This window comes from Heteronotia binoei, chromosome 2 (assembly GCF_032191835.1).
Source record: "Heteronotia binoei isolate CCM8104 ecotype False Entrance Well chromosome 2, APGP_CSIRO_Hbin_v1, whole genome shotgun sequence".
Lineage (NCBI taxonomy): Eukaryota > Metazoa > Chordata > Lepidosauria > Squamata > Gekkonidae > Heteronotia > Heteronotia binoei.
In genome coordinates this window covers 81,085,769-81,100,459 of record NC_083224.1, presented here as the reverse complement: position 1 = coordinate 81,100,459, position 14,691 = coordinate 81,085,769, and the positions used below count along the sequence as shown (strand labels likewise).

General features: G+C 42.4%; 1 protein-coding gene across 3 annotated transcripts in view; it reads left to right on the top strand.

Annotated features, from left to right (window-relative positions):
• The window catches only part of PRICKLE4 (prickle planar cell polarity protein 4), a 45,797-nt gene extending 31,107 nt beyond the window's left edge, over nucleotides 1–14,690 (top strand). For all 3 annotated transcript variants that reach the window (XM_060231424.1, XM_060231425.1, XM_060231426.1), the window contains 2 exons: nucleotides 11,520–11,837; nucleotides 12,315–14,690. In XM_060231424.1, coding sequence (XP_060087407.1) covers nucleotides 11,520–11,837; nucleotides 12,315–12,826 — 830 coding nt within the window. In that variant the 3' untranslated portion in view covers nucleotides 12,827–14,690. The remainder of the gene's footprint in view (nucleotides 1–11,519; nucleotides 11,838–12,314) is intronic.
• Nucleotide 14,691: the final 1 nt, after the last annotated feature.

Here is a 14,691-nt window from a genome sequence, read left to right as displayed (position 1 = left end):
AAGATCAGATCCAGCATGTGTCCTGCCTGGTGGGTGGGCGTTGTTACAAATTGGGAGAGTCCCATTGTTACCATAGATGACACTACATCTGCCGCCTGATTGGAGGTCACGTCATTGGCATGCACATTGAAGTCACCCAGGATCAAAGGCCTTAGGTACTCCAATGCCCAGCCTGATACAGCCTCCATCAGGGACGGTAAGGCGCTGGCAGGTGCGTTAGGTGGACGGCACACCAGCCATCTCACCAAACCCTCCCCAACATCCCACGCCAGACCGGCACATTCAGTGCCATCGATCTCTGGAGATGGGAGAGCCCGGAAGGAGTAAGCCTCCCATAAGAATAAAGCCACCCCTCCGCCCCCACCCGCTTGTCCGTGATTGGTGAACGACTGAGTATCCTGGGTTAGCTACCTGGGAGAGAGCTACAATCTCCCCATCTCACACTTAGGTCTCAGTCACACAAGCCAGGTCCATATCCTGCTCATACAGGAAGCCTGAAGGACTTATTGTTTATGGACCTGGCATTGCATAACACCAATGACAGAGGTGAATAACTCAACCTGGCCCCACTACCTGCTACCATTGGGATGGGATACAGACTGGAAGGGGGCCGAGCACCTCCATGTCTTGGCCACCTTCCCTTACACCCAAGTCTGTTCCCACCGTCATACCTTCCGCTCCCCAGGAGCATTGGGATTCCCAGGCCGGTCATCCCCCAATGGTCTTCGCCATAGCCTCAGACCAATATGGGTGCACAGCTCATGGCCCTGTGTTGTTCTGTAGTCTTTCACTATCAACCCTTGCTAGCTAAGATCGCCCTCCCAGCCTAACCCACCATCTCCCTCTGCCAAATCTGTCCTAACTATTAATTAATAAAAACCCCAACCTACTCAATTAATTATTTCTGATGGCACAATTAATTCTAAAAACCCCACCCACCCATAGTTTAAAACTCCTCTAATTAATTTGCTAGTGGCGCAGAGTGGTAAAGCAGCAGTTCTGCAGTACTGTGATCTGAATTCTCTGCTCACGACCTGTGTTTGATTCCGGCGGAAGCTGGATTCAGGTAGCCGGCCCAAGATTGACTCAGCTTTCCATCCTTCTGAGGTAAGTAAAATGAGTACCCAGCTTGCTAAGGGGAAAGTGTAAAAGACTGGGGAAGGCAATGGCAAACCACCCCATAAAAAGTCTGCAGTGAATAAGTTGTGAAAGCAACGTCATCCCAGAGTCGGAAACGACTGGTGCTTGCACAGGGGACCTTTCCTTTTCCTAATTAATTTGCTAGTAACACAGATTAAATCAAATTTGAACAATCACTCCCTAACCCACTTTTTAAATTCGGTACCCAATTAACTAACTACTAACACAATTATTTAGCAGCAAATAATCTCCGTTTTTTAACCAATCATCCTAGGCAAAATTCCAATTCATGTAAGCTAGCAATTGGAGATGGAAATGTGGAACAAGAGTAAGTGCTGCAGTGGATTAGTGCAAAGATGTTAAAGTGCAGCAGTGTTTAATACAAAGTGCGGACTTAGTGCAGGAACCTTCACCGACTAAGTTCTTCCCAGGGCTACTGGCCCCTTTTTTGTCCAGACTCTGGGGTCTTAATGGTGTCCAGAGCTTTTTTGCCACCCCTCCTAGTCCACATTCTAGCCTTTGCTTATTTGGCGGGCTTAGAAGACTCAAAGGAGGTAAAGACCTTCCCCGCGTCTCCCAGCTATTCTGCCAAGCTCTTCGAGGTGGCGGGCTGGGCAGATACAGCAGAGAAGCCAGCTCATGCTTGTTCATCACAAATTAGCCCCACTTTCAAGAGTTTGCAACCCCATCTTTCCTTAGTAAAAACATAAGAGCCCTGCTGAATAACACCAGTGGTCCAACTAGTCCAACATCTTCTCTCACACAGTGGCCAACCAGTTTCTCTGGACAGCCAACAACAGGACACAGAGGACAAGGATGTTGCTTCCTGTCTCTGAGATTTAGAGGGTTTGTGCCTCTTGAATGTGGAAGTTTCCCTCAGTCATCATGGCTAGTAGCCATTGATAGACTTATACTCCATAAGACTTCTATCCTCTTACAAAACTGTTTATTCCTTTGGCCATCACTACATCCTCTGACAGTGAATTCCACATTTAATCATTGTGTAAAGCAGAATCATAGAATTGGAAGGCACCCCCAGGATCATCTAGTCCAACCCCCTGCACAATGCAGGAAATTCACAAATACCTCCCCTTAAGTTCACAGGATGAGCATTGATGTCAGAAGGCCATCTATTTTGGATGTTGCAAAATAGCAGGGTTGAAGGGCTGAAACATAAGAATTGCTTTACAGAATAAGATTTACAAAGATTTTAAAAGTTGGTCAGATGCCTCTGGGAGACTCATAAAGAAAATTTGATGGAGATTATTCCCTGGCAATAAAGAAAACACTCATGCTTAGTATGCCTTTAGTTACCACAAGCTGGAGATGAAAATAAAGTTTGGCTACCTCAAGCAGTTCATCTTCCAAGGAGATCAGTTTAGCTGCTGCTGGAGACTGAGCACTAGGATAATACAGATTTTTGTCTGAATATTAGGTTCTGTTGGCTTGTAGCTACAAGAGCTAACAGCACCAGACATTCTTCATGAATGTATCTGATCTTAATCCTATTACATCATTTATTAGATGTGACAGACAGAAGGCTGTCCCACCCCTGAAGGAAAAACAGCCACTCAGGCCTATGGGAGTACTACTCCAGCATCCAATCATCTTTTATTTATTCATTTTTGAGATTTATATCTCACCTTACCCTGAAAGTGGACTCAGAGAAGCTGATATTGTGTCAATCAATTAAACAGTTTCACAAAAGCACTGAATAATAAAATATGACTTGTCTTGCTTACAGCTTCCTTTTCCAGAAAGTGAAGACAGAAACAAGGGGATCTGCTATCTTGGATTTGATTCAAACCAACAAGGAAGAATTGATTGAAGAAGTAGAAATAGTGGGCACCCTGGGCAGTAGTGACCATGTGATTTTGGAATTTACAGTCTTAGGGAGGAGAAAAGCTATACGTAGTCAGACTTATAGGTTGGACTTCAGAAAGGCAAACTCTGATAAACTTAGAACTATGCTGGGTAAAACCCCATGGTCAGAAATACTTAGGAGGAAGGGGGTTCAGGAGGAGCGGGAGTTTCTTAAAAGCAAAATACTGAAAGCACAATCGCAGACAATTCCTATGAGAAGAAAAAATAGAAAAAGCCTAAAGAAGCCAAAGTGGCTCCACAAACAGCTCTCTAAAGACTTGAGAAATAAAAAAGACTCCTTTAGGAATTGGAAGGAGGGCCTTATAACCAAGAATGAATATAAACAAATCACCAGTGCTTGTAGAGAAAAAGTTAGGAAAGCTAAAGCTCAATATGAGCTTAGGCTGACAAAAGATGCTAAAAACAACAAAAAGGGGTTCTTTTCTTATATTCAGAGTAAGAAAATGAGCAAGGACACGGCAGGCCCATTGCGAGGACAAGAAAGTGAAATTGTAACAGGTAATGAAGAGAGAGCGGAACTGCTCAATTCCTACTTTTCCTCAGTCTTCTCTTCTGAGGGAAACAGTGTTCAACATGGCAAAAACAGAACATATAAGGAGGGTATATAACCTAGGATCACCATAGGGCTAGTACATAAACACCTAGTTTCTTTAAATTAAACTAAGTCCTCAGGGCCAGATGAACTGCATCCAAGGGTTCTAAAAGAGGTTGCGGATGTAATTTCTGAGCCTCTGGATATTATTTTTGAGAATTCTTGGAGAACAGGAGAGGTGCCAGAAGATTGGAGGCGGGCAAATGTTGTCCCCATCTTCAAGAAGGGGAAAAAAAGATGATCCAGGTAGCTTGACATCTATACCTGGAAAAGTTTTAGAACAACATCAAACAGTCAGTCCTGGAACATTTAGAAAGAATGGATGTGATTACTAAGAGCCAGCATGGGTTTCTCAAGAACAAGTCATGTCAGACTAAGCTGATCTTTTTTTTTTTTTGAGAAAGTGACTACTTTGCTGGATCAAGGGAATGCTGTAGACATAGTTTATCTTGATTTCAGTAAGGCTTTTGATAAGATTCCACATACTATCCTTGTTGACAAGCTGGTACAATGTGGTTTGGATCCTTTTACCGTTAGGTGGATCTGTAACTGGTTGACAGATTGCACCTAAAGAGTGCTTGTGAATGGTTCCTCATCCTCTTGGAGAGGAGTGACAAGTGGAGTACCTCAAGGATCTGTCCTAGGACCTGTTTTGTTCAACATCTTTATAAATGATTTGGATGAAGGAATAGAGGGAATGCTTATTAAATTTGCAGATGATACTAAATTGGGAGGGGTTGCAAATACAATAGAAGACAGAGTGAAGTATTGTGTTCAGTTTGGGGCACCACATTTTCAGAAGGATATAGACAAGCTAGAACGAGTCCAGAGAAGGGCGACGAAGATGGTGAGGGGGTCTGGAGACCAAGTCCTATGAGGAAAGGTTGAAGGAGCTGGGGATGTTTAGTCTGGAGAGGAGGCAGCTGAGAGGTGATATGATCACCATCTTTAAGTACTTGAAGGGCTGTCATATAGAGGATGGTGTGGAATTGTTTTCTGTGGCCCCGGAAGGTAGGACCAGAACCAGTGGGTTGAAATTAAATCAAAAGAGTTTCCGGCTCAACATCAGGAAGAACTGCTTGACCGTTAGAGCAATTCCTCAGTGGAACAGGCTTCTTTGGGAGGTGGTGGGTTCTCCTTCCTTGGAGGTTTTTAAACAGAGGCTAGATGGCCATCTGACAGCAATGAAGATCCTTTGAATTTAGGGGTTGTGAGTTTCCTGCATTGTGCAGGGGGTTGGACTAGATGACCCTAGAGGTCCCTTCCAACTCTATGATTCTCTGATTAATTCCAACAATTAAAGATTTTAATAACCAGGGCTTTTTTTGAGCAGGAACACAGTTCCAGCTGGCTTGGCAACAGGGGGTATGGTCTAATATGCAAATGGGTTCCTGTGAAGCAATGGTGATATTAGGGGGTGTGGCCTAATATGCAAATAAGTTCCTGCTGGGCTTTCTATATAAAAAAAGCCCTGTAAATAACTAATTAACAATTAGTTATTTAACAGGCATAAATAACATTTGGCGGCTTGGTGGTTAATAGTTATAGTATGCACTGAGTTTATGCCAGAGAAGGTGGTGGATTGCTCTGATGGAATAACTCAGCTACTCCTGGCACCAGTAAATATAATAGTCCCAAGGAGTAATTGAGGTACTTGAAGCAATTAAATTAAATCAAATTGAGGCAGGGGAGGCTGATGTTCCTTGACATCCGCTGCCTCAACCAACAGCTCCATTTTAGATTTTATAATTTTTATTGTTTTTAACTACAAAAAGAAGCAGCTTAAGCATAGATACATAAAAGGGGAAAGGGCATATACAGAATGGGAAAAGCAGAAAAAGAAAAGAAAAGTACAAATATATCAGTTGTAATTCTACCTCCAAATAAAATATCCAATTCGTTCTACCTGTAAGTATAGAGTTCTCCATATATTATACCTTCTTTATCTTTCATTATAAAACATTTTTACTAAACTATTATTTGCAATACAAGTTTAAACAATTTTTCTTCAACACAAATAAGTATAAACAAGTCAAAGCAATCTCAACATGGAACTGGCTGATTTGGCTTAACCATGTTGAAAACACAAACTGGTTTGTTAGTTTAACAATATCCTCATTAACATAAACACAAAAATTCATATCTTTATCCTTAAGAAGCTAAAAGAAAAATACAACATAGTATTTTGTCTTATCTCAATATAAACAGTTTCTCCTGGGAGGCATACTAAAAATAAATCTGCCAGTTTACATAATAACTGTGCTGTCTGCCTTTTTAACAATTAATCCAACTCTTATAACCCTATTGGTCTAGAAAAAAACAACTTATTATAAACCAAAAATAAAAATCACATGCCTATTCTTATTGAGAGTTCCATACCCAACTACCCACAAAGATAAAGACATTTCAAGAAACCCTTCTTGCTAAAAAGAAATCTATCTCCTGATTTATAACTAATATGCATTTTCTCTCTCCTTAATACAGTCCAAGACCAATATCTTTATCCCTAACAGGCTAGAAATAGAGCACAATAATTTATCTATCTTATTATGAACAATTTCTTCAAACAAACATATTAGAAAGAGATCTACTAATTTACAAAATAATTATGTCTACCTTCTTAACAATTATAGATTAATTTGTAGGATTACCCATATCAATAACAAACATAAAATGTTAATATCATTATCTATTAAAGACAAGTTCACCAATTTATCAAATAATTATGCTGCCTGCCTTCTTAAAAATTGATCTAGATTAACTATTTTTACATAAAATTCTTTTCAAAGACTTTTTAGTCCTTTAGCTTTTATATCCATATTATTTTAGACAAGACAACTTATTATAGCCCCCCCACAAAAAAAAGAATCTCACTTAGCCTTCTAATATAACTTATCAGATTTTCTTACAAAGTCCATATCCAACTATCCACAGAGAGGGATCTAGTTTAGGAGGCTCTTCTTTCTGAAAGATTTCCACATCATGATTTTCTGGTTAAAATGCACCTTACTTCTTAATGCAGTCCTCCCTCTCGAAGAAAGTGGGAAAAATTCCACAGCCTTTGTTCCTCTCAACATAACTTCCGTCAGCCTCCATTTCCAGTCTTCTTTTTTAATTATGCCATAGGATTCCATTTTGATTTTCTTTTGTTCTTTTCCCAATGAGTCGCTTCCCCATTTCAGTTCCACAGACATCACCGGGTTCTCTCTAGCACTCTGCTCATGTAGATTTGAGATTTCGCTAGCTTTCAGCACAAAAGCTCCCATTTGTTTCTTAACCAACTCTGTCAATAAACCAAGATCTTACCTCAGAGAATTCAAACTGCTTAAAATATCTTTTTTGTGAAAAAATTTGCTTAGCAAAGCCATTTTTCTCTGTCAGCAAACTCAGTCCATTAATCCAGGTTGAAAAGTAGCTCAGAGTCCCAGATAGTCCGTCCTTCCCAATTTCCTCCAACTGAAGTTTTGAGTGTTAGCGTATGAATTTCAATCAGACGACAAGGAGAAATCCCTCTAACAAATATCTCATTTTGTTCAGACTGTATTGCAGCCGAATAATAATCTCTTTAACAAACATCCAATTATAATCTGGGTCGATTTAAGTATCCATATTCAGATTAATTCAAATTGTTCCCAGTACTTAAAGATGTTCTTTAGCTTTTCGAGGCCTCATTAACAGGGAAATTGGAGGTATCGACCTCTTTCCCTTCCTTTGAATTGCCCGTTTATTGAAATGCAAAATGACCCATTAGCCATTGGCAACTGAAAGCCCACTTACTTGTAGAATTGTCGTGCTTGAGGTAGAAAAGTAATATATCAAAAGCTTATTGATGAGAAGAGAAGCAAGCGATCGGCCGTTCACCTCCCTCATGACAGGGAGAGCTTCAGGGCATACAGAGAACAGGAACAACTGCCATTGCGCCCCTGTCTTGCTGTAAAAGCCCCATACCAAAAAGATACCCCCTTAGGGCCTCTTTGGGGGTGTCACATCCGTGGCATCCCTCCCCCTGCCTGATTCAGGGGGCCACAAGCAGGAGAACCTGCGGACCTCGCTGAGATCAAGGCGACGCAGCCCAGACACCAAAACAGCTCCATCTTATGGGCCCTGTGGACTTGCAACAAATCCTTCAGGGTCCTGATCTTTGTTGGGAGCATGTTCCACCAGGTTGGGGCCAGGGCTGAAAACTCTGGACCTGGTTGAGGTGAGACGGATGTCTTTTGGGCTGGGGACTACTAGATGGTGCTGGTCAGAAGATCACAAGGCTTTTTGGGGCACATATGGGCAGACAGTCCTGCAGCTGTGCTGTTCCCTGGCTGTATAACGCCTTAGAGGGTCATATCATAGCCTTGAATCTGGTTCAATAATCAACTGATAACCAGTGCAGTCGGTGCAACACTGGTTGAATGTGTGCCTGCAAAGACGCACCACTCAGTAAGCACGCTGCCGCATTTTATACAGTGAGAGGGTTTTGGCTGGGTTTATGGCTGATTTTAGAGACCTTGGGAGCAGTGTTCCCTCTGAGTTCGTTTGAGCTAGCTCACAGTTTTTTAGCCTCTAGCACACACATTTTTGTCTTAGCTCAGGAAAAATGGCCCCAGAGCAAATTTATTTATGCAGTAGCTCATGAAGACTCCACAGTTTAGAGGAAGTCTTGCTTTGGAATGCTGTCACAACAAATAAACCATCAGCACTGCTCTTATTCTTTATGGTTTTAATCTCCCTGATCAGAGAATCATTGATGTGGCTTGTTATATTGGTGCCACTGTCTCCTTGGAAGATCACTGGGTACTGCTTTCCTAGGTGGATGCTGACTGCCTGGTGATGGGCAGAACAACAATACAACAAAAAACGCCACAGATGTAGTTAAACAATTTTCTTGTAATATCTTATAAACTAGAACACTACTACATAAACTTATACAGAGATGCAACAAAGCATTTCAACTTGCAACTCTCAGTACATTGCCAAAGTCCATGAGTTTTTCACTAAAGTCCACAACAATAGTCCAAATTCCAAACTTGACAGATCCAGAGTGCTCGTGTTTTGATCAGTCACGGTGTTGTATTGTTGCTCTGTCCCTTGCCCATGACTCTCCTTTTTGTTGTTGTTGCCTGGTAAAGGGAACAATGTTGAATGCTTTTTTTTTTTTTGCTGGGTGGGTGGGCTATATTTATGTAACATTCAACCCCAGGTACTTATTGGGGGCCTGTTTGTACCAAAATGTGGTTTTTAGGTAAGGCCACATAGGAGGAGCTGATAGGATTAGTACCTACACCCATTAAAACTATTATTTTTAATCCATTTAGATTTTTCTTACCGTAGGAGGGAGTGGGAGTAAGAGGGGAGATCTGGGTGGGTGGGAAATTTTTAAATTATTTCTTAGCTCTTAATCAAACTGTAATTCCCCGGTTAGGTCTACTGGTTATTAATGAATTACTGTTTTAGGGAGGATTTCTGTTTTCTGTACTGATGGTTTGTGAATGTTGAGATCTGGGCTGGGAGGATCTAACATGAGACGCCATAGGAATGTTGATTGCGGGGCATGGAAGGTATGACGGTGGGGCAAAGTACTTTAAAAAGGAGGAGATGCAGATATGGTCATGCTTGGTCCCCTTCCAACCTGCACCCCATTTCAAGATGCTAGGAAAGGTTACCTTCTCTGTCACTGATGCTGTGCAATGTTAGTTCTATTAATAAGAGCTCAGTTCTGCAGGATTATCTTGCAGTTCAAGATGCAGACCTGGCATGCATGACAGAGACCTGGGAGTGGGAGGGCTTGACTGTCGCCCTTAATCAGCTAGCCCCTCTCCTGGGTTCTTGGTTACTTATCAGTCTTAGGCTAACTGGCCATATAAACGCTGAACAATGGAACTGAGCTTCACTCCGTTAAAATACATTGCAGCATAGACAAAGCTGCAAGGAAAACATAGAATGGATTTTCCATTAAGATCTCTGCACTCAGATTACTCTCATAGTAGTCTATCTGGGCACAGAGCCGTTAATGGAAAGTCCATTCCACATTTTCTTTGCAGCCTTGCAAGCCCAGAATTGCCTCCTGCTTCAGCCTGCCAAGATAAGGAAGAAGGAGCTGGGGACTGTGGTAGCCTTGGAGCTTCAAAGGATGAGAGGGGAGGGGGGAGAAAAGAGTTCTATAGGCCTGATTAAAGCCCTGGGTGGGCAAGTTCTGGCCCACAGGTCAGACATTTGACACCCTGCTTTAAAACACCTGGTAACTGAGGGGAAGGTTTGTAATTTAAAATAAACATGGCTTCCCTCTCAAAATCATAGGAGGCTGTTTGGGGCCCCCTCGGTTGATAGAAATGGCCCGTCACAGATGATTGTACTGACTTGGTGGTGGTGGAGAAACTGCCATCAAGTTACAGATAATTTACGGCAACCCAATAGAGTTTTCAAAGCAAGAGATGTTCAGAGGTGGTTTGCCTTTGCCTGCCTCTGCATAGTGACTCTGGACTTCCTTAGAGGTCCCCCATCCGAATACTAACTTGGGCCAACTTCCAAGATCTGATGAGATTGGGTTAGCCTGGACCATCTGCTACTAACTTAAATTATGTAATCTGCCTTGAATCTTAGTGAGAAAGGTGCTACAAATAACATGAATAAAATAGAAACACAGCAGGAGTTATGAACTTAGATTACATGAACTTCAACCATGAGCTGATTCTCCACATCCTCTAGAAGCAGAGCAGAGTTCCATCCAAGAGCTCCATTAATAATGCTTTTTAAAGCTATCTTTGTGGTAATTAAATCCATGTTAATACTATATATGAGTAGTTCTCTTGTTCCTTCTAATAAATTTCCCTAGAGAATTAAGAAAGTATCTCCATTCTCTTTTCTCCACACAGTTCCTGTTTGTATGCCTCTATCATAACCATCTTCCACCTGTCCTTTCCCCCCTAAAGAGGCACTTCAGCAGAACTAGAGTGATTTAAAATGTCTGACTTTTTCAGGGCTAGAAAAAGCGGATTAGTAGTAAGGTTTAGTAAAAGCATGTTTTTGGTTTTTTTAGTATTTTTAATGTGCATGTGTGGATCTGGAAGTCATGGTGACCTGTTGATTGACCCCTATACTGGAAGTCAGGCCCGTAACTACGAGGGGGCAGGCTGCTCCACTCAAACCTCCTTTACACCTGTATGGCCCCTCCTTTTACTGCCCTGCTCTCACTGCCGCTGCTCTCTGTGCCCGCTCTCCCCACTACTCTTCCTGACCCCACTCACTGCCCCGCTCTCCCTGCTCTCACTGCCCCGCTCTCCCCCCTGCCACTGCTCTGCTTTCCCCGCTGCTCTTCCCAACCCCACTCTTGCCGTCCTGCTCACCCTAACGCTGCTGTTGCTCTCCCAAACCCCAGTCTCGCAGACCCACTCTCCCCGTTGCTGCCATTGGTCTCACTGCCCCCACTACTCACAGCCACCCTTGCTGCCGCTTGCCTTTTTAAATTTTTAAAAAAGTATGAGAGCCCATGGGCCCCTCCAACAAAAATTTTATTCCCTGCCCCCCCCCACCTAAAATTTTCTGGCCACAGGCCTGCTGGGAGTGTGGAGGATATTCAGAGGTAGCTGAATAAAGCTGCTCTTGCCATTGGCATTCCATTCAAGTACTTACCAGAGTAGAGTCTGCTTAGCTTTCAAGATCTGACAAGACCGGGTTTGTGAAAAGTTTTTGGCAACTGGGGGAAATGGCCAAATCAACAGAAGACATCAGCATATTGTATGGTCAGCTCTAGATGGAAGTAATTCTTTAAGGGGCTGTAACTAGAAATTGAAACCCAGTTTAAGATATAGGTGGCTAAACTTGCAACATACCTAGAAAACTACTATGCTTAACTAGATTTAACATTCTCTGTTAATATTGCGTTACTCTTGTATGGCTTGTTCCGCACTCGCAGGTGTTGACAGTGAACAGGCCAGCCTCCAAGGCCAGCACTGGCATGCCAAAGGTTCCTGCTTCTACTGCAACCTTTGCAAGAAAGCATTACTAGGCCAGCTGATCACAACTCGCCATGGCCTTCTATTTTGTTCTGAAGCCTGCAGCTTGGAGAAGGAGTCAGCACTATCATCTACAGGCTCTGATTCCTCAGACTCTGCTTTCATCTCAGCTCCTTCCCCTGACTCCACACCCATATCTAGAGCCAAAAACAGAAGCCCATGTCGCTCCTTTGCAGCTGCAAGAACCAACAATGATGCATGTGAGCAAATGGCAGAAGGTAAGTTCTTCAGAAATGGGGAACTAAAGAGAGCTCCTCATAGAAACAGGAGGTCCCCTAGTATGATGTATCATATCCTTAATGACAGAAGAATCTAGTACTTAAGCTTAAGTGCTGAATATTTATTAGTTTGTAGCAGTTACCAGGACCAGACCAAGCTCAAATGAAAAGAGAAGTTTGTGCTTTATCTGAAGTTTCATTTTGAGGTAGCACATTTGCACAAGGGGAGAGGCATTTATATGAAAAAAAACCCACCCTCCTGAAAGTCCAATTAGAACCCCACAGAAGAAGCTTGAGAAATAGTGAAAAGGAGATGGTACCATAATTGCATGCAGATAGTACAAAACTTGGCCTTGATGTAGAATTGGGAGATATTGTGGAAGTCTGTGGAATATGCAAACTGCTTTCATACTAGCAGCACAGTACTTTATAGGCTTTTCCAATACACACACACATTTTGATTCTTTTCCCACACAGTAACAGAAAGGCTACATACATCTGGGAATTCCTCATCCCTCATTCCAGAGTTCACCAGCCAGGAGGAGGAAGTTGTTTTCAGGAACAAATCAGTTTCTCCTCAGCTTTATGAACTTGAACCACAAGCTGATTCTCCACATCCTATAGAAGCAGAACAGAGCTCCATCCAAGAAGACACTGTCTCACAAGCATCCTGGCAACAGGCTGGAGATCACCACTCTAAAAGCTGTCTCTCCACACCCTTGGATGCATCAGTACTGATCATGGACTTTTCAGAGGGGCTGCGCACTGATGAGCTGGAACCTGTGCAGGAAGATGATGCTTGGTGCCCTAGTTGTTCATCCTCTTCTGATTCTGACTCTGAGCCAGAAGGCTTCTTTTTTGGGACACCAATCCCAAAGCCTGGGTCCAGGCATCTTGCTCTCCCCACTAGGGAGCAGCAGGTACTTGGTAAAGGAGGAAGACAGGCAGCCAGAGCACGAACAAGCAGCAAACACTGCAGTATCTCCTAGCTCTTGAGGGAAGCTACCAGGAACTTGGAAAGAGTCAGGCAAAAGAAGAAAAGAGGGTAGCATCACAAGCAGACATTTACGTAGCAAGGTGCAAATAAATAAGGAGAAAAAGCCCTCTTCCTGCAAGTGCAAAGTGAGAGATTTAGCAAGTTCAGACTAGAGGACTCAGGAAGGAAAGGTGGTGTTTGTATGTGTGTGCTTAAACAGCAGGCTTTGGAAGCAGGACATTCTGGGATGCACAGGCTGTATTTCCATAATTTGTTCAAGCTGTTTACTTCAGAGTTTTGAAACAACTCCACCCCTTAGACCAGGGGTGGCCAAGGGTAGCTCTCCAGATGTTTTTTGCCTACAGCTCCTATCAGCCCTAGCCATTGGCCATGCTGGCTGGGGCTGATGGGAGCTGTAGGCAAAAAACATCTGGAGAGCTACCGTTGGCCACCCCTGCCTTAGACAGTTTTTTGAAAATGCACAACCGAGTCTACTGCCATGTTGCTTGCTTTCTGTAGTGCACCTTTTGGCATAATTTTAAGAACAGTTAGAACAAGCTAACTAGGGAGGGAAAAACAGATCCAAGTGGGCAGCCATGTTGGTCTGAAGCAGAAGAACAAAGTAGGAGTCAATTGCACCTTTAAGACCAAAAAAGTTTTATTCAGAACGTAAGCTTTCGTATGCAGGCATACTTCTTCAGATGAGGGGATAAGGTACAGTGGGCTGAAATACATGTAGCTGGTGGGTTAAGAGTGCAAACTGATACGACATGAATATATACCCCTCACACTAATGTGGGAAGAGAAGGGACATTTATTTGAAAGCCAGAGGTTTATCAGCTTGTCCAGTAAGGCTCAGTATTTTGTTGAAGTATGAATACCTGCAGAGGCTAGGGAATGGAACCTGGAAATCTTTGAGCCCAGTCAACACTGTAGCTTTTTTATTTTTGCACCTACCAAAGTTGCCGCTTTGACTGGAAGTTCTCTGCTGCTCCCTGCTGGTAGCTGCAGGTGTTTTTTGAAGTAGCGTGGTGCTATATTAAATTCTGCCAGGAGATAATGGAGTCTAATGTAATTCCAATACTTCCAAAGTCATGAACCTTACTTTGTAGTTTCTCGGTTTGCTTTTACTCTGTATATATATCCACCTGTCACATATACATATGACTTTAAATCTAGTCCTTACAATCTTTCTGGATTCCATACCACAGTCAGTTTTTCTTTCCTCTATAATCCCTGACACAATTTAACTTGAGAAACCAGGAGCAGATTCTGCACAGGTGTGCCATTCTATCCTGCTGTATGATTCCAAGTCTATCCAATTTAAGTTCCCTAGTGGGATACCTCACTTCAGACAGATTCCACCCATGGTCAACCTTGAACAATATTAATTTTAAGTATTTGGTTCTAAGAGACAAGGCCAAAGGTCTATATAGCACTAGACAACAAACAGCAATCTACAGTTCCAGCTTAACACATAGCTAAAATTTGTAGAGGCTCACTGAAAACAATGGCAGATCTATATGGCCAGGCCATTATGCAAACCCTCTTGAAATATCAATGCATAATACACACTTCAGTGTAGAGAATGTAAAATTAAATTATCTCCCTACCTGTACCCTTTCCCTTAATATTCTGTATAAACTCTCAGCCTCTTGGAAGTTTCCTTGTTTACTACCACTTCAGCTCCCTAATTTATTCAAAAGAAATAGTTTAATGATGCCCCAATTTCCTTATATGAGTGTTTGACTTGGCAGCCTTAAAAGGATGCTAAAATATTATTACACAATTGTATCTATAATTGTCACAGCTTTTATCTATAATAGATCACTTAATACAGGGGAGGCATGCTTACAAATAAAGGCAGCTCCAAGAGAT